Consider the following 26,203-nt stretch of genomic DNA (forward strand, 5'->3'; position numbering starts at 1 on the left):
TTTCGACATCTCAGTCGAATTTTGCTATGAATTTGACCAAAATTCGTCAAAAAGAGGACACAATCTCAAAAAGGAGGATATTTAGGCGTCCTCGGAGGACATTTTCAAATACCCAAAAAATGAGGACAAATACTCCTAAAGGAGGACGTATGGTAACCCTACCTTTAGCCAAATGGAAAGTGTGACGTAGACCAATTTCACGTAAGACGTGAGATTTGCTTGTGTTCAGTGTCCACACCATATAGGACGCTATGATTTAATATACTTTATTATCAGATTGTCGGAAATTCCGCCTCCGGAAATTGTAGACACGCAGCCGGATGCCATGAACCGTGGCTGCTGGTCCGTGTCCGCACTTTCATTGCTGGTTTGTTTATTTATTGAATTGCTTGGAATCCAGTCATGATAACATCGTGAATGCCAGTCAGTCAGTGCCCAAAAAGTTAGTTTGTGTCCGCGTTAGATTTGTTAGAGGGCTTCGCCGTGAAATGGATTACTTGAATAAAATCAAAAACACCCTAACAAGTACGGTTAATGAGATTGCGCACGCACTACCAGGTATGAAGCAATGGTATGTTGATTTTAGATTTTTAGTTTGTTGTTCTTGGTCGTGAATGGTGCAGCCGTGCAGTCGCTATTATAATTTACTCTTACATCCAACTAGGTAATCCTCTTTTGCGTGAGTACGACACGGGAGATCAAGTGGCAAGTGCAGGCCCGGATTATATATGGAAGATCTATGATGGAACAAAGAAATCTACGAAGGCAGTACGTCATGATTGTTGTTCAATGTTTTTAGTAAGCCAATGGCTTTTCAGTTCTTAGGCAATACCGTGGAATACCAAATATATAACGCTAAACATACAGGGATTCCAACCCGGGCTGATAACCCCTCAGATTTCAGTTTCCACATTGGTTCATTCAAAAGCTACTTTCATCCTGATTCTAAATGCGACTACTCAAAACTGTTCTCTTCATGGCAGCACTAAAACCTCCTCTACCAAAGACCCAAACGGTCTTGAAAATGAAAATAGTCAGTCCGTCATTGACCAGTTGTGAATGTCGTGTCACAACAATCCACCTGGTTCAAAGGTTCTTAATTAGTTAATTTGGGGGAAAATAGAGATTATGGCGCAAATGATGGCCTTTTCGAAGTCAATAGGCAGATTTTGAAGGGAAAATGACCTTGCATTAGTCATTGGATTCTGATATATTGGTAGGAGATGCAGCCACCCAAAAAAGTGTGAGGACCCCTGATGTGATGTAGTCAGTCAAAATAATCTCTTCATCTTTGAAGGATATTAATTTCACACTCCAGTATCAGTGATCTTATTGTAATGTGACCCATATTCACCATACTAATAAGCTTTTTGCCTCATTATATATAGCTGAAAGTATTGTAATGTGACCCATATTCACCATACTAATAAGCTTTTTGCCTCATTATATATAGCTGAAAGTATTGTAATGTGACCCATATTCACCATACTAATAAGCTTTTTGCCTCATTATATATAGCTGAAAGATTTTGATCCGCTCTCATTTTTCATAGCCAGTCTCTATCTTCGTCTTGGCAAAACGACAGCTGGAGCAGTACCCCAGAAGTGGCAGAGAACAAATCCTGGAAAGTGCAAGAAAAGGAGTCGTGCAACTCACGAAACTTCGACATCCGAGGATTCTAACTGTGGAACATGCCGTTGAGGAATCAAGGTATTTTTGACATACGGTATATAACAAGCATATAAGTTGACGCAAATCTGCATTACGCAGTTGGATTTATCTTCTACAATAGCACAGCTGATTTTCGTTATCCACTTCACATGTTTAATATTGTGTGAAATGGAAACATTTTACGATAAATTTCTCAGCTGATAACATTGTTTAATTTCCCGCAAGTTAAGATATACTTGGTCGGTTGATAGCAACCCACTGTAAATGATGTCGTTAAGCGAGGTAAACCATAATGCTTTTCACAAAGGCAATCGTCCATGAATCTATAACCTATGCAGGTGTAGTTGTCTGGCTTGTACAAATTATCTTCACCAAGATTGAATCGATATAAACATCCCTAAAAAAGGCTCAATGATTCAAAATTGATGAATTGATTCGCAAGCACGCATTGACGACGTGGCAATGTGATGGCACATCATAATCATTAGGGATGGTGTGAACCTCTGAAAGGTTGAGGTTCGTGTGAACGCGAACCTTTTTGAAAGGTTCTCTGTGAACGCGAATTGCTAATTCCAACACTACATTTCAGTGAAGTGATAGCTTATATCAATGTACATGATGCCTGGCGACGTCTCGGGTTACATAATGCCACAATGCTGAAGTACATATTGACGTTTTCAACCTCGCAAAATGCATCAATTGAAGCAATAATATGATATAATAATCCCATAAAATCAATATGTTCCGATGCTTCGCCAACAATTTCGACGAGGGCTTGCAAGGGAATATAAGCTTACGCCATTACGGTCTAGGCCAGACCGGACAATGTATTCGGCGACTGAGTAATGCGACGTTGATATTGGTCAGATTGTAAAACGGGTTTCTATACTTGCTACCGATATCACCCAATTAACAAGTTATACAGCAGTAGGCAACCCTCCAATCGCATGGATACTGTTTTATGATACAGTAAACATATGAAATAAAGATTGACCCCGAATACATGGTGGATTTTTTACATCAGACAACGATATCAATTCCATCGATTGATTGAATAAGCCTACCTACCTACATGTTGTGTATTTCGCTCTTGATGATTGTCGTTGCGCGTCAAGCTCACTGCAGAGAGTCACTAAATATTCACAAACGGACATTTACAGCAAACTTTTGTAACAAAGCAAGTAAAACTTTTGAGATTGTCAAGGTGCACGCTCATATAGTGCTGTTTTTTTAAAAATACTGCCTGCGCCATGCATAGAGTGGCCCGCAGTTGAAATGCAATCAATTTCAACCAAAGACGTTATAATGACGTGAAAACTGCAATGTACGAAAAAGGTTCACTGTGCAGAACCTACCAAGGTTCGTTTGTTAAAGTGAACCTCTAAATTTCTGAGGTTCACGCACAGAACGCGGACGTGAACCTCAAGTTCACACCATCCCTAATAATCATAATAATATTTTCAAGACACAAGATGCACAATGTGATATAATGAACTGTTAGGATGATGTCAAAATGGCCTAGTCTATTATTGGAACATCCACCACGGTCTCTAGGTGTTAGTATTATTAATGCCCGAAGAAACAGTGTTTGTATCTTGATCTTGCTAAAGGCTCAAACCTATTTGAGTACTCTCAAAAAATAGTACTCCTTCTTTTTTCACCTTCTGGAATTTATTGGCTTCATTTGGCAGAAGAGACATTGTTAATGGTGCACATGTTTCTTGTTCCATTTGCTGTACATGTGTCGAAGTAAAAGCTGATTAATAAATTCGTTGACCTCATTAGTGGATCTTAATCACACCAGTTGGCACGGTGTAGGGACATAGCCATGTGTAAGGCGAATATGAGCTGTTGTAAATCATGGATCGTTATGTTTACTGATTCTTCATCGTTTGCAGGGATAGTCTGGTGTTCTGCACAGAACCTGTTTTCGCAAGTCTTGGAAATGTACTGGGGACGAAGAAGAATATCGACGACATACCAACTCCGCTGCGATCTTACAATCTTTACGACGTCGAAATCAAATATGGCGTACTGCAGGTATGTCTTTTCCAATACATTCCATTTGCCAATAATCATGGGATGTTTTGCTGTCATCAAACTTTTTCAAAGTTACACACAAATTATTTCCAAGGTCTTGTTTGTAGAACAATATTGTTCTGATTTTGTTGTATTTTAAAGCCTCACGTCTCAACACAACAATCAAATCAATTATCAAATTCCCACGGTTTTGATTAAATCCTTTTTGGAAAGCCTGTAAACTGTTATTTTTTCAAATTTTGATTTGGGTGCACTATTACCATAATGAAATACTGATTTGAAATTGCCCATGTAGGCTGGTGTGCGTTACGGTAGTCTTGATGATGTATTTTTCAATTTTGAAAGCTATTGTTCACATAAAAAGGTCTCATACAGTCCCATAAACTTCAAGCTCATTGAGTAGTTTTCAAACCTTTTTTCTCTGCTGACTCATCCCGAAACCGCTTTCTACTTTTTATTATTTTAAAATCCTAAATGTAAAAAGAAATTAGTTTTTCCTAAAAAACCTTCAAGCAGTCATGGAATTAGTTAAAAACATAACCACTGGACTCGTGTAAATAGTGCACCAGTACAATTTGTAGTATTAAGTGTCGCTTACTTTGTGACGATTCATGATTCAACTGTCTTTCTCTTTCAGATAACGGAAGGCTTGTCCTTCTTGCACGGAAGCGCGAATATGCTCCACGGAAACCTCTGCCCAGAGTCAATCGTCATCAATAAACAGGGGGTTTGGAAGCTGAGCGGATTTGATTTTTGTGTGTCGAACAACAATCAAGGTGGCGAGGTTCGTGTCGGCAGAGTAGAATGATTAAACAACCTGGTTGCTCTTTGACCTCTGCTAGATATAGGGCGATTGTAGGCTATGGCCTGTACCCTGCGGGTTCGATTATACAATGGCTCACTGCCTTCTATGACAGACAGGCAGATACTATTTGAATTAATACATAAAACAGACAGTCTCAGAGATACGGTAGGACAATATTCATGAGGTACTTACCTTAATGTTTTTTTGTCTATCTTTCACAACAACTTCCATTACCATTCTATTTAAGAGCAGCTCTTCGTGTTCCTCTTGTCGAGAGTTAGCACACAGTGCTGATATAGTCAATTGCGATGTAGCAGTGTAAGTCACTATAAGATTTTGGACTGAGTCGTATCAGCAGCGAACGTCAGCGATACTGCGAGTCAAACTCAGCGTGTATTTCAGTATGTAAAATCAGTGTAAACACTGTCTATCACCAGAGTCTCACACGAAAATATGCTCGCGGGCCAATTTCAATGCATGCTACGGGTTAATTTTTATCATCACGAAATAGGCAATGTGACGTAAAAGCAGACAATCCACTGCATCGTACCGTTTGAAAGTGATGCAATACTGAAGTTTGATGAGAAGTTTCAGGAGTTTGGAGCAGTTTTAAAGTGAATTTGAATTTTTCAAATCTAAAATAATATGTGGCACTTGAATATTATCAAATGCTTGAAAATCCTAAACTGAGACGCGAGTCGCACACAAGTTACTCGCGGGCCGCATGTATGAGACAAGTGTTGGGATCAAGTCACTACCCTCGAGTCACGAGTCATCTCGAGTCATTGCAGATTTTGACTCGAGTCAAGTCAAGTCAATCGATTTTCAAAGGTGACTCGAGTCAAGTCAAGTCACGAGTCAAGTCACAATTCAAGTCAAATTGAATTTTCGAAGTATGAGTGATGATTCAAAGTCATTACATTTTGCTAGCTGTGTGAAAAACAGATTAATTAATCATTTGCTTGATCAAATAACGAATATCTCGTTAAATATGCATGCAAAAAGACGGTATACCCCTCGCGCACACGTAGAACTTCTAATAAAGTACGTGAGTAACTGTACAGCTCCATACTACAGTCAGTTCTTATCAGCCAAAATATAGGACCTAATACGAAGCTTCGAAAGTCGAAACAAATTGATATGGTACAATAGCCTGCACTACTTATCTACACTTCCATGAGAATATAAACGCATCCAATATATTCGTTCGACTTGAATCATACAAGAGGATTGGTAAATGTGAGCACTGGGCAACGTAAGCATTGAGCCGTCTAAGAAACAGAGACACATTGGTATTTAGATTAATTTTTTACATTGCGGTCAATTTATTTGTGATCGAACAATGGGGGAACCTTGTAACGTGTACAATCAGTGAATGACTGGTTGTTCTCACAAGTGACGCCGGGGTATCTCGAACAATCCGAACATCCACAAGATACAGTGATTTATTCGACACCGCTTACTTAATGACTTGAAATTGACTCGTAAATTTTCCTCCGAGTCACGAGTCAATGCACATTTTTGAAGCTCCGAGTCAAGTCATGTCATTTTTCCAAATAGACTCGAGTCAAGTCAAGTCATGACCCGAGTCATCCCAACACTGGTATCAGACCTCTGGTGCACCTGATGTTTGTTTTCAATACTATTACGTCACACACTCGTACAGAAAATAATTTCCTACATTTCAACTTTAACTGTATTACTGACGTTCGCTACTGATGAGAGGTGGTCCAAAACCTTGTAGTTAATAAATTTGGGAAATTGTTTTGTGGAACTGCTAACACTAAAATCATTATTACAGGCAAAATTCACCTGTCGCGACTGGAGCACGTCATTGCCGCCGCCGGCTCAACCGAACCCGTGCTACCTGGCGCCGGAAATGGTTCTGGAAAAAAGATGCGACTTCTCCAGCGATCTCTTCTCTCTCGGCGCGCTACTCTACGCGATATATTACAAGGGGAACGCGATGCTGGAGTGTGACGAGGCTGACGTGTACCGGGTCATGTCAAAGAAAGTGGACGATGTAAGGCGCCGCGATACTGCGGAGATGGTCCAAGTGGTCAACTTTGGTGTTTCAGTTGAAGTAGAACTGAGGATGTGCGTTTCTGATCGATCACGAGTCGACTTAGCAATATTCGAGACATTTGAAAACTCATTTCCAAGTAGAAAATGAAAATCGAAACAGTAGAAGTGATGCCATAAATTTCTACCCAATTCTATCGATTTTCAAGACACAGTTTTGAAAAATGGACGTGGTCGAGGGGTCGCATACTTTTGGTAGGTAATCGGAGGTGGCTACTTACTAGTTCAGTGGCCACCAACATACGGCCCGCATAGAAAAAAGCATTGACATTAAGAAGGATGGCCATGACATTACTTGTTCTGTTTGGGTCTTCATACACTTGCGAGCAAACCTATTCAACCATTAACAGTAACAAGACGAAGCAGCGTTTTAATCTAACAGATGTCCAATTGTCCACGTGCAGCCTTTTTACTAAGGGTTCGTACGTCCGACATGCAGCCAGACTTCAAAGAACTTGCTGACAACCTTGATCGACCACAGATGTGTCATTGACTTCAACAGTCGTCGAAATACATTAAGTTGATCACTTCATCAAACAATTTTCTTTGTCTCTATGCTTTAAACTACTGCAAATCTACTTTGTACTTTACGAAATGTGAAAATTAAGTAGTGGACGCAGTCTCGAAGAAGTCCTAACACTTGAATAATATATACATATTGAAATGAACCCGAATATTTTCGGCTGACACTCGTCAGAGGTAATCGTCAGCAACTAGTAGAGAATTGGAAATAACATTATATGTCAACAATCGTATCACTAAATATGACGTCACCTGCATGAAATTTCGAATAATCGGGCCGAAGAGAACGATTAAGAAGTACTTTTTTTAGATGGTACACAAACTCCTTCTGTAGGTACAGACACAATTGTGAAGAGTAAGTCGTTTTGCTTAAAAAGCTTTCCAAGTAGAATGTCTTGAAACATAATCACCTGAACAGCGCTGGTAAGCTAATCCTACTCCAGTACCGAGAAGCAAAACCGCTTCATTGCCAACCGCTTATGCGATAACGGCGTGTTCAAAGTATGTTGATCTTGTGCGTTTTTGCAGCTTCGGCATCTCTCCAATTACGACTTGAGTAAATTTCCGAAGGAAGTCATCGAGCACGAGAAGATGCTCTTGCATCCAGACTCCAGAGTGCGCCCGGATGCTGATCAAATGAGTAAGGTGAGAGTGTTGTTCGGCGGAATGTTCCGTTCCAATCCCAACTCACCTGGCTGAATTGAAAGTTTCACCGGACAGCTTCATTATCTCCGCACTTAATCTCCAGTTGTCCAAGGGAAGGTCTTGTCAGTTTCATGCTTTTTCCAGCTGCCCTATTTTGAAGATATTGGCGTCGTGACGCTGCAGTACCTCGACAACATCTTGCACCGAGACAATTTGGAGAAGTCGCAGTTTTTCAAGGAGCTGTCGAAAGTAATGTCACAATTACCGAAGGTATGGTTCTAGTATTTTTTGTTCGTACCTGAATAGAGGTGGAAGGTTTTGAATTGACTGCCGGTCCAAATTTAAGTTTGTGATATATGTAGACACATGTCATGCCAATGAAAGAAAATTTTCAAAATTATTCCATCTGTCTGGCTGGGTCACAGATGAACGAAGGGCTGTCCAAAATTTGGAAAATTTCAAAAATGCTGCGTGGTTATGTCTCATTCTATTGTTGATAAAAACATCAATGAGCCGGCAAGAAGCTCACAGAAAAGTCGTTGGCATCTCGCCCAAAACGGTTAAAACCATCTGCGGTAGAGTAAGCGTACCACCCACCATAGAGTCGCAAGAAGACTAATCAGCAAGACGCCTCCATTGTTATCATTGAAGCATAGCCAATTAGCCAATCAAGAGCCGTGATTTCGTGATAGCTAGTGTTCTTGTCATTCTATGATCGGTGTCAGCGTATCACGTAACGTCAGCGTATCAGATAACTAACCTACGGATAGATACGCAACACCCGTCGTCACGCTCTCTTGCCCGGAGGATATTACCGTTCAGCAATCTGAACGCAGCATAATTGCTAATCCCATACGTGACGACCTGAGCTCTTAAATTAAATAAAGTTGGACTTATTTGAAAGCTACTGTCGCATTGATTCTGAAAATATACATTAAAATTTCATTACGGGAATGGAACCAGCTCGAAATAGCCTTCAAAGTCTGAAAATCTGTATTGTTGCTAACAATGGCAGCGACGTAGCACAATGACCATAACAATGGCCCTCGCATGGTTGCGATTGTTTACAAGAATGCAGATTTTCAGACGTTGAGGTGTATTTTGAGTGGGTTCCGCTGCCCTGATAAGATTTTGATGTATATTTTCAGAATCAGTACGACAGTAGCTTTTAAATAAGATCAACTTTATTTAATTTAAGCGCTCAGGTCGTCAGCTATGGGATTAGCAATTATGCTTCGTCCAGATTGCTGAGCAGTAACTTGCTCCGGGCAAGCAAGCGTGACGACGGGTGTTGCGTATCTATCCGTAGGTTAGTTATCTATAGTATCACGCCAGGGCCTACGATAACTACGATAAGTTATCGTAGGCCCCGATCACGCCCACTCTTTGGCAGCTACTTGCAAACGCTTTGTGCGAAATCTTAACGACTTTCCTGTGAGCTTTTTGCAGGCTCACTGATGTCTTTTATCAATCTATGGAATGAGACATTACAGCGCAGTGTTTTTGAAATTTTCCCAATTTTGGACAGCCCTAATGAACACGGCATTGACTTAGGATTTAGTAACGGGAACAGTTTTAGAATACCCGACCTCAGTAACTCGGCACAAGCGAAATCGTCTTTACAAGGCACACAATTCAACGTTTGTCTTCCGCGCAGAGAGTTGTGATGCAGAGAATTCTCCCAAGCCTGTGCGCCGAATTTAACAACAACAACATGCTGCCGTTTGTGTTGCCTCACGTCATGACTGTTGCTGAAGACTGCAACGATGCCGAATACGCAACGAGTGTGTTCCCGCACCTTATACCTGTGTTCAAAGTACAGTCACCTGTGCAGGTATTGGATCTTGATTTTGTTTGTATATGTCTCGTTCAGTGGTTCTCAACCGGGGGGTCCGCGAACGTTTTCAAAGGGTCTGCGAAACCTCCAAATTTGCGAAATGATTGATAAACTACTTTTTTTTTTATCACGAGACAGTTTCGCTACAACTTCATAACTGCCATGAACAGAATGGCAGTCTCAGATGACATATTCTACTGTGCAAACTCAGTCAGCAATTGAAAAATTGTCAATAGCCTACTGATAAAAGCATGTTGCTGTTAAGAGATGTTTTGTTGGGATTTCTGACAAACTTTTGCAAACATTCATTTTCTGCTGTGATATACGTAACCGCTATTCCAGAATATCTTCAATATGATGCTACTAGGTAGAATTGACTATACTGGACGTTATATGTTCACTAAAAGTATGTTTCTCAATTTTGGTGTCGTATATGTTGGGATCATACCCAACGGTGTCGTAGGAAGAGTTGCGCTTTATTATTACATTCGCCACCACCCGTCTTTGTGGAATTGGGTTTAGCTGCAGAATTCACTTGATAATGATATCAGTCTTCACAATTTCAACATAAATAGTAGGCTGTGATGTTATTTTGAGGAATGGTCATTTTTTTGCTGTTCTTATCTATTACCTACAGTTGATATTTGCACAGGACAGATGGCGGTTGCACGATAATAGAGCTAAATTTGAAGTAATACTTTGGGGTCCGTGACGGTCCAAAAGAGGTCCGCGAAGACGCAAAGGTTGAGAACCACTGAGCTAGTTGTTCAGTGATAGAGTGAAGAATTACAGCGTAAAGTTTACAAAGGTAGTCAAAATATCATCAGCGTTGGTGCCAAGTAGAGGTAGTTTAAGTTATGCTGTAAACTTTTACTCCATTAGCAGTAGAAGTAGCAGATATGTCAAAATGACTTCAATTGGAAACTACTTCCAATTTACCTCCAAAATTCGTAATTCAGCAATTCATCCAGTTTAGAAATTAAAAGGTGTATCTTAATGACTAATGCAAAATGACTGATTACAGCTGACACTGCCAATATTTAGAATACACAAAAATATATTGCAGTTGTAGTGATACAGGGACTGCAAACGAGTGATGAAAACATTACAAAACTACTTCCTGTTTAGTAAAAGGAGAGATAATGTGAAATCACAATCACTCGAGTAATTTGAGCAATTAATCGAAGCATACTTGAGTGCTCAGAAAACTGTAGACGTACTTAATTGAGGGGTGGATCATACAAATCGACTTGAGTCGAGTCAAAATTTGCAGAGACTCGAAATGACGCAAAAGTGGAAAGTAACCTGTTGTTTCCGCACCGCGACTTTGAGCCACGCACCCGCGCCCATGCTCAATCTCTCACCTTTTCAGGTCCTGCTCATCCTACTCCAGAACATGGAATTACTCCTGAAAAAAACTCCGAAGGCACAGGTCCAGGCGCACATCCTGCCCATGATATGCAACGCGCTGTCCGCGCCTTCGTTGCGCATTCAAGAGCTTTGTCTGTCGATCGTGCCCAATTTTGCAACTCTGCTCGACACTCCTTCCATGAATAACAGCATCATGCCGAAGATTAAGAAGATCGTCTGGGAAGGGGGTACTGCATCGGTCAGTGTTACGCTTTAGGACACAGGTTCTTAGCCTCTTTTTAGCATGAACCTTCAACTTTTTTGTGTGGTTGCGTGCACCCCCTATTGTGACTTAGTCCGAGATAATTTTTGAGCCGCCATCCCGAGTTAAACTTTGATTAGCGTAACCGCGAAATTTGGTCAGGTGATGGCTTGAAAAGTGTCATCGAATCTCGTCCAGACTTAATTCTAATCGTGTATTTTCAGCAGCGGATCAAGGTGGCTGCTTTCCAAATTTGAATAGGAATCTTCGAAAACATACCAACTTACCATAACGCAAGGGTCATTTCACACGGTGACACCATAGTGTCCTATATGGTGTCGACACAGGCAAAGCTCACGCCTCAGTGAAATTGTATCACGTCACAATTTCCATTTGGCTACAGGCAATTTGACAGTCATTTTTGACCGGCTTGCCGAGCATTAAATTTGGTAAAATGGTTATCAATCGAAAGCTGACTCTGCACTGATTACGAAAATATACATTTTATTCCGCTCGTGTCCCTGGAACTCCCACAATCAGCCTCGAATTTTTCATTGTTATGGAGATTGGCATTGGGTCGCAACAATGCCGTCTGGCGAAACGAGATAGTAGCTCAAGTGAAAAAGAGCCAGGCAGCATTGTTGCGTCCCAATGCCAATCTCCAAAACAATGAAAAATTCGAGGCTGATTGTGGGAGTTCCAGGGACACGAGCGGAATAAAATGTATATTTTCGCAATCAGTGCAGAGTCAGCTTTCGATTGATAACCATTTTACCAAATTTAATGCTCGGCAAGCCGGTCAAAAATGACTGTCAAATTGCCTGTAGTCAAATGGAAATTGTGACGTGATACAATTTCACTGAGGCGTGAGATTTGCTTGTGTCGACACCATATAGGACACTATGGTGACACTCTCACTGATAATAGTACAGGCAAACTCACCACAAAATAACTTTCTTATCAAAATATAAAGTGTAAAGAGTAGATAGTTTTGCCTAAGGAACTGGTCAAATAAATAAGGAATTATTTTAAAAATATAACCAGGCAGAACCTACTTAAAGAATTTAAAAGGTAGAAAAACCTTGTTACTGACCGCCTCTGCTCTTCACGGACTTTGCAATTGGCTTCAGTCTAACTGACAAGACAGCGTATTGGTGAAGCGTCATGCTTCTTGAACAGTAGGTCGTGGGTTCGATCCCTGGCCGGGTCAGACCAAAGACCTGATTAGTAACACTGGTATCCATGACTTCCCTGCTTGGCGCTAATGCATTACTGGGATAGCATGGAGTGGGTGGTGCATGACTTAGAAAGCCGTAAAGGCTATATCTACACTTTCTTCTCCAGCGGCATATGCACATCATACACTCGTGGTATGCATATGCACAGATCGTGTGTATGTGTATCATGAGTCGGTGTATATGCAGCAAAAAACATCAAGGACAAAAATAAACTACGTCCCTTCCTTTCAGTTACTGTTCTGTGACAAGATTTTGATTTCGTAAGTCTGAGTGTGTTTCAAACCTGTTCAGGTACGCATCAACGGACTGGTGTGTATCGGGAAGCTGCTGCCGATGCTGGACAAATGGTTCGTGTACGACGAAGTGTTTAAGATTCTGTTTCAAATCAAGTCGAGAGAGCCCGGAATCATGATGGCGATACTCGGAATATTCCAGACCACCTTCAACCATAAGAAGCTGGGTCAGTACGCATGCTTATGCATGGCATACATGGTGTGGGCTGTGGACTTGTATAACAAATACAAAGGTTTTGAGCAGGGTTGTAATAACTCGGGTCACGATTTTCAGGTGACTCAACTTGACTCGAGTCATTTTTACAAAGCGTAAAATGACTCGACTTGAGTCAATTTTTGTATTGACTCAACTTGTATTCGAGTCTATGTGTATGACTCAAACCAAGTTATATGACTCGAGTCTAGGATGGCCGAGACAGACATTTCACTGTAACTTCGAAGAATAGTAAAGTCACCACATTATTGGTATTTCGTCTATCAGTCCTGATACTTGGAAAATAGGGCCAGAAACTGTTGAGACTGAGGAAAATTACGATATTATGAATGCGAGCCATTCTATATCACCTGAGCATAGTTGAAACAAGTGGGTTGAACCGTATCCAACTGGAAACTGAACAGTGAATATAATCACTTGGACTCGGAATCGACCCTCTACTAGCTGACTTGGACTCAGACCTGACTTGACGGTGAATTGGAAATGACTTGACTCGAGCCAATACTATATAATATATATGATTTTGACATCTGTATTGCATGATTTTTTCTGGATTATTATATTCTCATCGTAATTTCTGGTTAACAGCTAGTGTATTCCATGGTTTCAAGTAGTTTTGGCTTGCGTACTCTACTTGAAACAGTTTTTTCGGACAACACTATCAACTTTCTACAATTTGTATTGCATCACCTTTACGAGTGAAATCGCCACAAAAGCCGTGTGAAATAGCCCCTGCAGCACGGTAACTGATCCCGTTTCAAGGGGTTGGGTATTTAAGCACCAGCTTTCATATTCATATCATGACCTTCCCGAGACTTGAACCCCGGCAGTTTCAGTTTGAATATGAGCAGCGTATAGCCGTCTGCCGATTTCGCCCTCGATCGGCGCCTCATAACACGTCTAGTATGTTTTATAAGCTCAAAAAACAAACTTTTTCTTCAAAAAAATCATTTTCTGTCAAAATTTTCAAGACCGACCCCACGATGGCGTCAGAGAGTCGAAAACGATGCTTCAGTGCGTAGCCGCTGTTGCTAGGTTTCGTACAAGCCGTCAACCATGATCGCAGACGATTCGTAAGATATCGAAATGTTGAATATTGTAGGTCTCATTTCGGTAGGGGCGTGGTAATTAGGTCAATATACATTCGAGCCCCTACTCCCACTTGTAAAGCTTGAAGGAACGTGGCATGCTTTCTCTTGCAATGTATCCAGCATTGTGCAGACTTAACCAGTTTTGTGGTCATTTTCTGTCATAAACTTGGACTTGTACATGTACTTCACTGAAGCGTGACTGTCAACCGCATATCATCCTCCCTTAAACTCCCCAGAACCCAGTCTGTTGTTCGCAACGCCGGCAAATCACCCAGACTGCCACACGATGGTACTCCAAGCTGACTTGAGATATTCTGGCAGAATTTGGGCACTAATTTGAAACGGAAAATTTTAGTAAAACACCATATGTTTTCGAATTTTCGCAGCCAAATTTATTTTACATGGAAAAATACGAGTAAGGTGTCAAACGGATCGGAATGTTCCAAGCTATTCATAGAAACTATAACCCGCTGTCTACTGCATGTATTGACAGAGTAATCGCCATCTGGACCTTCAACCTGCTGCAAATTTGCAGAGCTCCCCCTTCGAAATGGATTCGAAGATCGCATCTATTTGTAGTGCCATTAGTGCGTTTAGCGTTAGTCTCAAAATAGATATTGCAATTTCGGAAGTAGTAACCTCCAATGCACTGCTAATTACTCACTTGGGTAGCCTACTTATCAATACTTTCATGTTCTACATACACTTGAAATAGTTTTCACAAGTCTTGGAAACGACTTCTTCGACTTGTTTTTGAGTAGATACTGGGTCTACTTGAGTTTTAACGCTGACTGCTTTGACCACCATTGCTCAGGAGGTGTCTCTTTTACGTTGACCCACAAAGGAAGAAGGCAGCCTGTTTTTCCCTTGCTCTTTCTCCATGACACAGAATCGACCTGCGCGAAAGCCATTGTTTTTAGCCTTCCTGGGTGACTCTCTCCGTTGAGTCACGTCACTTCAAGTGCGGCGTTCTGCATGCCGGGGCGCTACGGCAACGCTCCCGTGTTTGGTGTTGATAGTTGAGTTTGTTGACGAACGGCTGAGTCACTGGATAGCACGTTTTTGGGATATTTTTTTCGGTGTTTTTTTGTGCCCGGGAGAAATTTTGGCATCGGAATTTTATTTTGACTGACGGTTTTGACTAGATGGGGATTATCTGGAACGCTATGATCACTTGTACCATGTTATTCTACTTCCAAGCAGACTAGCTGTCTAAATTACACTAATTGAAGTGAAACGCTGGTAATCTATTTCTAATCTGATTTGTGAAATGTTTTTATGCTATAATTTGAATTTTAGTCGAATATCTGCTTTCATGAAAATGCCACAGGAGACTGTATAGTGCGAAAGACCCAAGCTTGATGTACAGACTTTTGCCATTCTCGTGCTCATGAGAACGATCTCTGGTTTCATATGTACTTGATTTTTGTTCAGAATTCTGTTCAATTATTTAGAAAAAAACTGTGTAGCTGTAATTCTAGTTCTAATGTAATCTGGCAAAGCTTAGAATTTTTTAGCAGCCCGACTCCGCTCCATGGTCTCGCCTCAGTGTGAAATTGTGGGTATCTTCCATTCAAATGCAATATTGTTGTTTGTGATGTATATTATTGTACCTCGTGTTTTAATTTGCAAAAAGCCAATGTTTTCCTTTGCAAATGCATTCGCAAGCAGAGGCCGTCTTGCTCAATGCCTGTCCGTTGAGAGGTTGATAAATTGGCTAAATCTTTACGTTAATTATACAGAAACCGACTTGACGATAGGTCTGGTATTGAATTTTGTTCTTATCAAAAGCTGGATTTATTTATCAATGGTGCCAACCTTTATCAACATCCGTCTTGACACTTGACACCACATCTAAAAGCATCTCAACTATGAGCTACATATAGAATTATTTTGCCGTATATGTCTGAATTATTGTGTAGTTTCGTTATACACAAACAAACCAGGACACTGACAAGGTCGGTTAATGCATTCTAGCTGTAATGCGTTAATACTGGAAGATAAGTAAATATATGTCACGATTGAGAGGATTGATATCTAACTTTGTTGTTTGACAGTATTGAGATGTGTCGGTGCCGGCTAAATTCCCGACATATCAGGTCGATATTTATGAATGGTATTATTTGTCTTGGAAATTATTTTAGGAGATTGTGATTGGGTGATATATGGACTGAAAGTCGAGTTTACGATATCGGATCTACGCACAAGTGTGACTGATATTCTGTGGAGTAGATATTATCGTCACCCATGTTCAGATGTGGTCAGTTACGAAATAATTCAACTTTTTGGGAGTCCTCAGTACAATCTTCGTACTTGCACTGCTTACCCAAGAGGCAAGTGGCGACCAAATCTGCTACTTGAAAAAAACTTGAGTAGTGTTCATATCTCTGATTTACTACTTCACTTGAAGTAGTTTTCACTTGTCTTGGAAATTTCTGTTTGTAAGTCAGTAGAAATGTGCCGCAATACTGCGACTTGAGCAGAAACACTCGCTGCTCTGATCACTTCCGCTTGTGTTGTTTCTTCATATCGACCCAAATACCTTGAGCATTATGAGCAACCACCATACTATCATCTTTTGTCTCTATTGAGCCTACGAAATTTGCGGAATATTCCGGCGGACGGTAATCTCTGCACAGCTCGTGATAATCGTGGGGAATGTGGATCGTATTGCGTTATTGCAGTTGCAATACCTGCTTCATCGTATCGTTTGTGCGTATACTTTCACGTAGCGGTTCAAATTTAGTCACGTTCTATATTTAAAACGCAATCTAATACACTCTATCGCGTCTAGACGCTTTGTCTCCACAACCTGCAAGCTCAGGTTGCCATGAATGTGCTACAAGAATGCTGCCTAGATTTTGACACGAAGTCTGGAATGCACGCGTCTTGCCTAATTTTGTTATGTTACATAAGTCGCCCCGTGTTTGTTTATCGTGATCCGGCCTGGGCCAAGTCTCTGCGAGTGAGATGACTCACACTACGTGCATTATAATGGAGGCGTTGTTATGCCGCTAATTCATTACGGGTGGCTTTGTTGTTGTTGATTATGGAATTTGCATGTTCTCGGGCGGATTTTTTCTGACCGACCCGCACTGCGATTGATGCCCGAGCAATGTTGATGTAAGGGTTGTTTTTGGAATGACTCGACCGCCCGTTTGTCCTTTTTGTTGCATCCCGGCTGGTTTAATGTTGCCGGATCTTCAAAATACACTCAATCGCGCACACTTGAATGGAGCCTTCTTCGCCTAGCGCGATTTCCTAAAAAATTTGACGAACCCAGCACTCTGTTTACAAAATTCCCCGATTTACACTCAGAAAAAAATCGTTTGCACAGACATACGATGACTCTGTGTAATCTTTAAACTTAACGCCGGGCTAAGGGCATGGCGTAGCGCGCAACTGGGTCAATCAAGTATGATTCAAACAATTTTTGCTCCATCATCTCGAATTTTTTATGGCGTCTGTCACTCACGGATAAGCTCGGCTGTAACTGATTGAGCTTATAATCGCTCTGTAATTCTCGAAATGCAACGTGACTAAGACGAGGGCTTGTGAGTAAGGTGATGTGTAATAGATTAGTTTTTATCCCAGATTGACCCTTAAACATTGCGCATCAGCCGCCGGCTTTACGCGTACCACGCACGCCCCTGTGAATCAGCGCGCTTAATGTTTGATGTGATGGGACTGTTGAGTGGAAATTCGGATTCTTTGATAGGCATCTCGAAAGACGTGTTGGCCACGAAAGTCATCCCGTACCTGGTGCCTTTCACGGTGGAGATGAATCTGAACGCTCAGCAGTTTGCTACCTTCATGAAAGTGATAAAGGTACGTGGTCGAAAACCGCTTCCACAGTACACAAACCATTTTTACTCTATCGTTATGCCCTCAATATATACAATGTGGATCAACTTACCCCTATCAGCTGCAGTAGACTCGATGATCACCATATCACCTCGCTGCAGCTTCATCTCGCAAACACAAATACTAATAAATTTTGCCTATATTTTTTGTGTGATGAGATGATGAATTTTTTTTCTCTTTCTCTTTTACTACTTAAGTTTTGTTCAAGTGTACTTCTACTCCTACGTTATTGAATCGTGAAATTCGCTTTATATTTGTCAAATTTCGAAGATATTGTCAGGCAATGTTCCCTTTAATTTTTAACTGGTCTGCGCACACTCACTAACTCACTGCGCAGACCCTTGGACAACAGTGCGCAACGACTAAAAAAAGGGTCATCACTTCGGATTTTTTGTGCGCAACTTGGATATTCTGTGCGCAGAGACCGAGGGAACATTGTTGCCAGGCCATCGTTTCAAATTGAAGTTTTTGACGCTGATCAGCTTACTTGAGTACTTTGAAATATTCCAGTATATACAATACATATACATCGTCGCTCTTGAATCAAAGTAGCTTATGTTCATTTGCACAATTTGGGAAAATTGTCTTTATGTAAGTTTTGATTTTCTTTCGGCCATATCTTGGTCCTGGTTAACTTTGTAACAATGTCGCAAACATAAACGTGACCAAGATACTGGATTTTCTATCACTTTAAAAAAATTGAAGAAATGGACATAAGCTAGTCTGATTTCCACCGCGACAATATATAATAGAATAGGCCGACATATTTTGTAGGCCGTGGACCACTACGTCAAAGATCATGTTAAGATATAAAATTTATTTTCTAGCACGACCCAGTCATCTCTTAGTTTTTGAGAACGACGCAATGTTTCCCCTATACCTTCTGCGAAATCCGGCTTAGACCTTCAAATTATTTCTGTTTCGAATGAAACGTGGTGATTGATTGAACGCGCTCAAAACAGTACCGCTTTGTTTTTGTCCGGCCGGCGGTTCCCTTTCGGCCATTCTCAATCCGGGCTTTGTTGACGTTGCTAGGAAATGCTGCAGCGTGTGGAGAGCGATCAAAGGTCAAAACTGGAGCAAGTGAGCCATGCAAAAGTGGACGACAGCACGAGAAACTTCAAGAAACTAACAGCCAACGTTAATACGCCGGTTGCGCAGGTACTGTTCGCCTGCCGGACGGACGTGCTTCCTTTTAGTAAAACTGGGAAGATTCTATTCTCAATTGGATAAAATCGTATATAATAGCCATGACACACAATAAAATCCAACACACAAAACTAAACAAAGCACAATAATCCGCAACGCATAACAAAACACTACTCCGACCAAGAAGCAAATGTAATACAAACATTTTAATCGTGTTTTCAGCGTGGTGCTTTATGTGCATCCTAAAGCGTTTCGACGAGAAAAATAATATTTTCTTGCAAGATTTGCCGGCGTTGACCTTGGAGACTAATAGGATCTTGTCGTTGTGACGTAATAATATCAAGTGCATCGTTTTCTGTACGGCGTATAACAGCTGGCATTTACTGCGTAACGGAGACATATTCGGCTATAAAACAGCGGAATAACAACACGACACTATATTTCTTCTATAAACTAAATAAATACCTGGTTATTTTATAGCCAAATTCGACTATGTTATACGGTCACTGTGTGTTGTTACGTGACGTTTGCGGATCTATTTACTTGTCGTTAATACGTCACAACGATGAAATTCTTGCGATAACTCGAATTTGATTAACCGCATTTGCTGACGTTCGCTCCTCGATGAGATTCAGTCGAAAATCTTAAAGCGAAATGAATGTGACAGTACGAACTATAACGGAACGTAGCGGATTTTCAAAATGCGCAACTGGAACTAGAACTAGAACTAACGACCATTAGAAATCTGAAACCAACTAACTAAAACGACTATATTAACAATACACAATTCCTACGGAAATGCACAACTACAACTAGAACTACCGGTACTCACTTTTCAAAATCAGCAATTACGGTAAAAGTAGAACTAGAACTGCTATAAAGCGGTTGGTATTGGTATATATTGGTATTTTGTACAAGTCTTTACACATGCATATGATTTCTCTCGATATACAAGTACTGTACTTCCAGAGGCCTTTTCCAATTTATTGGCAGTGCAACGCAATGTAATAATATATACCATCGCTTTCTCAAGAGTCCAGATGTGTTCGACATCGGTAACACGACCGCGCCAGCCGCGGAACCTTTAGCGACCAGGCAACATTTGACGCTGGAGGAGAAGCAAAAGCTAGCCAGGGCCAACGAAGCCGAGTATCGAATGAAGCAGCAAGGCGAGCTGAAACCCAAGCAATTGCACAGCGCCGGCGGCGCGAAAAAGGGTCAGGTGTGTATTGTTTGATGACAGGTTGAAAAGTTTTGAAAACGTGGTTTGCATCACTTTTTCCGATGATGCCGCAATGAGAACCGCGCGAAATGCGGCCCACGTATCGCGGTAACGGAACATATTTTCGAAAATCCCACCTGTAAGTGGGATTTCAGGAGTAGCCACACCCACATCCGATTAACCACTCGCAGTGTAGAGATTCCTAAGGAATTTTGACTTTTACTTGTAATTTTGTGGAAATTTACGGCTCCGCTAATTGAGTAGCAACGCTGACTACTTCTACATGTGATTGAGTAGAAATTTAACGCTCTACTTCTACTTGAGATACTTTAATTGTCACTGAGTAGATATTTAAGGCGTTACTTCTCCTTCTACCCGAAAAGCAACCTTGACTACTTTGATAATTTCTGCATGCGATGAATCGCCGTTAGTCTTGCCTGAGATAGGTAATCTCGTCGGGAGTTTAAACCGGGAATCTTTCTGTATACTTGCAGCCCAAGGACTTAACGTCGACTCTGATGCAAAACAACCCGTCCGCGATGTCGCCAGGTTCAAATATCATGGCGTCCAGACCTATGAACAATTCCTCATTTTCTCCGAACAATTCATTCATAAAACCCTCGAATGCGTCGAACCGATCAATCTCAAGTTTCGCGAGCAATCCGCAATCGCAATTTTCAACTATGTCCATGTCAAACGGCACAGGCTTTAACGGGGCTACGCAAACTGGGTACGCCGGGCAATCGTGGAACACGGGCTTCCCGCGACAGCCGAATTCATCTTTGGACAGTCTCATGTCTATGCCTTCTCACTCAAAACCTTCTATGAATGCGATGCAAAGTATCCCCGGCGCACAACGCTTTGGCATGCCACCGACAATTCAAAGGCCGCCCGGTATGAATCCCGCTAGCGCGTTTAATAACGCTAACCCTTTCACGCAGCCTCCGCCTATGACTGCTCAAAATCAAGGTAAACCCACTGGCAATTTGAGCCAACAAGATTTACTAGACTTTTTAGGATGAAGCCTCGACTTGAGCCTGCAGAAAATAAAGTGATCGCCTTACCGTTCAACGCATTGTGACGCCATGCAAACGACGTTGCGGTATTGTTTCGTGTCAAATATGGAACCGCGACAAACAATATCTTCACATTACCGAATAGGAATTAAAATGGAATACGTTTGGAGATATGATAATATCGTTTATGGCGATAACATATTGAAAATCACAGGTCCTATAATTTGTCACCGATGTTGACCGCTGGCAATATACGACTGGTGATGTGAATCCTTCAACGAACATATTAGGACGCGATGTTGAGGTTTCGTACCTCCTGAAGCCTATTTTAATATGGATCGCGGACCGTATCTGTATCGTGTCTGGTGCTGGAAGTTTTGTATAGGTTAACCTACCGAATGCACTTTTTCGCTTCTGTAACGATATAATTGCCGGAATAGGTTTGCAAGAGTAATTTTTCGAACTCTATATTTGGCTCTGCGGTCGGCTGTATAAAACTAAACGCGCATCGTTACTTCACAACATCCGTTCCGAGAATACGTTCCTTACAGACTTATCAGGTGTCTCTTATCAGGAGTTATTGGCCTATTTTATGATTCAATCAGTTTCAAAAGTAACAATTAGTATTGCTTTATTCACGCAACTTATATTAAGTTACTGTTTAATATCAAATCTATATACTTGAAGAATTGCTTTCAGGGTTCATGTCCGACCTCTTCATGTATTGCGTATTCGTTCGCATGTGCTTTTACTGTGGTCAGATGTGTAGCGTTTCTTGAATACCCGACTTTTTGCGGTATGTTAATCACAACAGCCTGCCGTGTACAAATGCCCGGATGTCAACCAAATACGTTGGTAAGTGTGCTGCGCTAGGTAAATCGCTACCATCCGGAACCACGCGGGGGCCTTGTATCATGTAACGTGGAAGCACGGCACGCGATTTCAATTAAAAATCGCTGTATTCGCTTTGCTTTTACTGAATTACTTTATGCCTGATGTTGGCTTATTGCCGTTCTCGGTCACGTTGCTTTACTTCCGTGCAATAAACAGAAACTTGTCGAAGATGGTGCTACACACGGTCAGGTTTTGTATGGAGGTGTTGTAAAATATGCGTATCTGAGCTAGCTGAAGAGTGGCCGAGAACATGTGGTGATGTACTGTGAGTTAAACGATGTACAATTGTACAATATAGGCTGCCTACTTATTCCGTTTTTGATACATTTTGTGTCGCAGCAAAGGTAGCGGAGTCGTTGGAAGCAGAGATGAGCATGGATTTGTATTGGGATTTGTGAAATTTTGTTCGATTAGGATTTCAGATTTCTTTTTGAACGAATTAGGATTGGAATTGCCGATTTTCCGGGGGGAGAGAGAGAGAGAAGATCAAGATGCTTTTGACGACGGAGACGCGGTATGATCGTAAGGTCATCTAGTCAGCACCCCCGTTTTTCCCTCCATGCTATCCGTGGATGCTGAGCGACTAGCTCCCTATAGCAGGATAGCTGCGGATACCAGTTTTAGAGCCTTTGGTCTGACCCGGCCGGAGATCGAACCCACGATACACCGATCAAGCAACCGGACTGATCATTACACTATCTTGCTCAGATAAATTGATTGATGTTGTCTGGCGAATTGTACAGTTACTTCATGTACTTTGACACTCATTATGCTTTTTATTTCGTTTTACATAACTTTTGGCATAAGATGTAGGCTTCTAAGAGGAATTCTAAGTTTATATCGGATTAGGATAAGGATAGGAATATATTGGATAAATTGATTGATGTTGTGTGGCGAATTGTACAGTTACTTCATGTACTTTGACACTCATTATGCTTTTTATTTCGTTTTACATAATTTTAGGCATAAGATGTAGGCTTTCTGAGAGGAAATCTTAGTTTATATCGGATTAGGATAAGGATTGGAATATACAAAATTTATGGATTAGGACTACAGGATTAGGATTTGAAGCTTCGGATTTGGATTGGATTAGGACATAAAAAATTCAAATACGCTCATCTCTGGTAGGAAGCCGAGTCGAAAATTAGACCTATTTATATAGGCCTACTTACATCTTACCCGTGTTGGGATCCAGTCACCACAAGATTTTGACTCATGTCAATTCACTTCAAAAATAATTCTCGTGAAGTCACCCGAATTCAGAGAGTGACTCGACTCAATGAAAGTCGGCCAGCATTACTATATTAGATGCCTTTTTGCAACAGAACGGGCTGAAAAAATATGACTTTGGTAATACAACCGAGAGAGAAAAATTTGAATCTCGCGACTGTCGAACCCTATAGAATTTTATTTCACAGTGTAGCTGTTAGTTGTCATAGTGACGACGTCACTTCACAACCAAGAAATAAACCACACAGCGTATTTTATCGACTGCGCCACGGAATCAAGCTATTGATGTTCCGGACAAAATAGACAGTTTGTATGACCTTCCATAGTCTATATCGAAAACTCATTCGATGTGCGTCCTTGTTGAAACCAGGGATATCTAGACTTAGGGATTGAACACTCTTTTTAGCTCGGGCTAAATTCAAATTATATGCGATGTCTGCTGTCTGCACTTTCCTCCGCTACCTACTGCTGCCCACGATTACTCCTGTATTATAATATTTTCTACGTTGAAAATTGCTATGCTTCTGCGGCTCAACTCCCGTTCGATAACATTATCCTCATATCGTTAATTGAGTGCGCGGTCACATGACTAGTTATCAATGCCGGAGTTTAGCTAGATATCCCTGGTAGAAATATGTCCGTCCTAATCTAAATAGTAGAGAGATATGCATAACCTTGGTAAAAGCGTCTTCATTTGAAATTTGAAAAGTCGTCGGTATCGTATAATCCACTGGAGTAGCCTATATGAGTTGAAGTTGGAAGCCAGTTCATTCACCATGTATTCCGTGTACTCTATATTTCGCAAAAGAAATACTAAAATTGCATCTTCTTAACTCTCCTCTCAAGTCTTCTCTGCTATTTGCTTAATCCCATCTATACATAGGCAATTGAGCTTAGCGAGGACGTGTTTTTGTTCAACGATGTCATCTGTTAGCAATGCTGTCTTGACTTCCCTATCCATTACGATTGCGAAGCAGTGAAAACAAATGACGTTACAATGCAGTCGCGAATTTGAAATGGTATGGATATTTATGGTTTATAGCCTAGGCTTACCATATTTTGGAAATCTAAAAAGAGGACACTTTTTCAGAAATTTGAGACTTGCAAAACCGGAGAAGAAATCTCAAAAGCCGGTGAATTTTTCCCACTTCGTGATCGGTTGACTAAAAAAAAGGTCATCTTTCCGCTCAGAGCTCAAAATACCGTTTTCTCTCCTCATTGCTAGGTGGATGACTAAAAAAAAGGTCATCTTTCCGCTCAGAGCTAAAATCACCGTTTTTCACTCCGCAATACCCGCTTCTGTGCTAATTTACGGCATATCACTCGCAATTTGCTCTAAATCTGACCTAAATTTTCAAATATGAGGACAAAATCTCAAAAAAGTGGACAAACGGGCGTCCTCCGAGGACACTTTCAAAAAAGTCAAAAAAGAGGACAAATCCTCTTAAAAGAGGACGTATGGTAACCCTTAGGGCTGGGCAAAATCGAGTACCTGAGTGATTCGATTCTGAATCACGTAATATGCTTCGAGTCGAGTCGAGTAATCGAGTATCACTCATTATGACGTCACAACAGGATGTACTATGTCGAAGTCCAAATATGAACCTTTTATGCCACCACAAAGAACGTAATGCCTGTTATCCATCACATTAAAGATACTTTGGTATTTTTTCGACCATACCGATTTCATTGCACTTCTTAACAATTTTGTTGGATGATAATGACTTCGGAAATGTGTTATTTCCAGTAACGTTCGTAGCTTTAAACTGTGCCTGGTATGCTCAAACACGGCCAATCAAGGTTTCACGGCTTCCTCAGTGGAAAATAGTATCAAAACTATAATTCTCGTCAGTAAATTAACTTTCAGTTGCGAGGACCGTATAATTTCAGTACTCGAAAAAATCGTCTTTTACTACTCGACTCAAATCATTATAATTACTACTCGATTCAGATTCGAGTAATCGAATCATTTTGCCCAGCCCTAGTAACCCTATTATAGCCGGAACCGGAATAACGTGATGTTCCTAGCAAATTTCCCGAGAATCAGCTTAAATTTTTGAGGTACAAGGTTTATCTTAGTTCTCACATTATATACTTACCGCAAGATGGCGATATGTAGTAGATAGCTCTTGAGTTGGCTGTCCAATACTAGGAGTTAACCCAAGATGGTTTTGGAAGTATGCGAAAAGAAGATACTGACACATTTTTTCTTCCTTTTTCTTCTTCAGTGGTGGGTGATTGCTTGCGCTAAGCTAGGGAATGACAGATTGATTTTGGCACGTCTTTGTGATTCATATGACTAACATGCATGGTGCGATTCTCGCGATGAAGAGGTCTCGACAGCATGACCACGCACGGCCAAGTTAGGTTGCTGAATGCTGATTAGTGATTAATCTGTCTGTACGACTATGCTCCAATGGATTGACGCCAGGTATACACACCTAGGCGCCAAAGCCACCGATACCACCCAAAATGAGAAATGACCTCCACAATTGAAAATCTTCAGCCATGAAGCCGGCTCATTTGTAGTGCATTTCGAGAAAGATTATCTACGCCCCAGGTAACGGTTAACTTTCAACATTGAAGTGTTGTCGCTACTAAAACGAATTCCTCATTCATTTCCTTGTAATTATTTGAATTGGGAATGACGTAACGACCTTTTCAATTACTTTACGCAATTTCGGACGAATTGTTAGGTTATTATATGACCTTGAGTCTATGATGGCTAACTGCGACTTTTACAACCACCAGTGCCGGTTCGTGCTTGACGTAACTTAA

At 41.0% G+C, this 26,203-nt stretch overlaps 1 protein-coding gene across 1 annotated transcript; it reads left to right on the top strand.

Annotated features, from left to right (window-relative positions):
- Positions 1 to 363: 363 nt before the first annotated feature.
- LOC145437291 (SCY1-like protein 2) lies at positions 364 to 22,363 on the top strand. Its single transcript, XM_080314485.1, has 15 exons — positions 364 to 558; positions 665 to 768; positions 1,553 to 1,710; positions 3,570 to 3,711; positions 4,349 to 4,495; positions 6,318 to 6,539; positions 7,649 to 7,765; positions 7,910 to 8,035; positions 9,423 to 9,599; positions 10,975 to 11,211; positions 12,744 to 12,912; positions 17,769 to 17,878; positions 18,950 to 19,075; positions 20,097 to 20,285; positions 20,780 to 22,363. Exons 1-15 carry the CDS (start codon positions 489 to 491, stop codon positions 21,305 to 21,307), a joined length of 2,622 nt encoding a protein of 873 aa, XP_080170611.1. The 5' UTR covers positions 364 to 488; the 3' UTR covers positions 21,308 to 22,363.
- Positions 22,364 to 26,203: the final 3,840 nt, after the last annotated feature.

This window comes from Botryllus schlosseri, chromosome 4 (genome assembly GCF_051294905.1).
Source record: "Botryllus schlosseri isolate E-star chromosome 4, Bs_hap1, whole genome shotgun sequence".
NCBI lineage: Eukaryota > Metazoa > Chordata > Ascidiacea > Stolidobranchia > Styelidae > Botryllus > Botryllus schlosseri.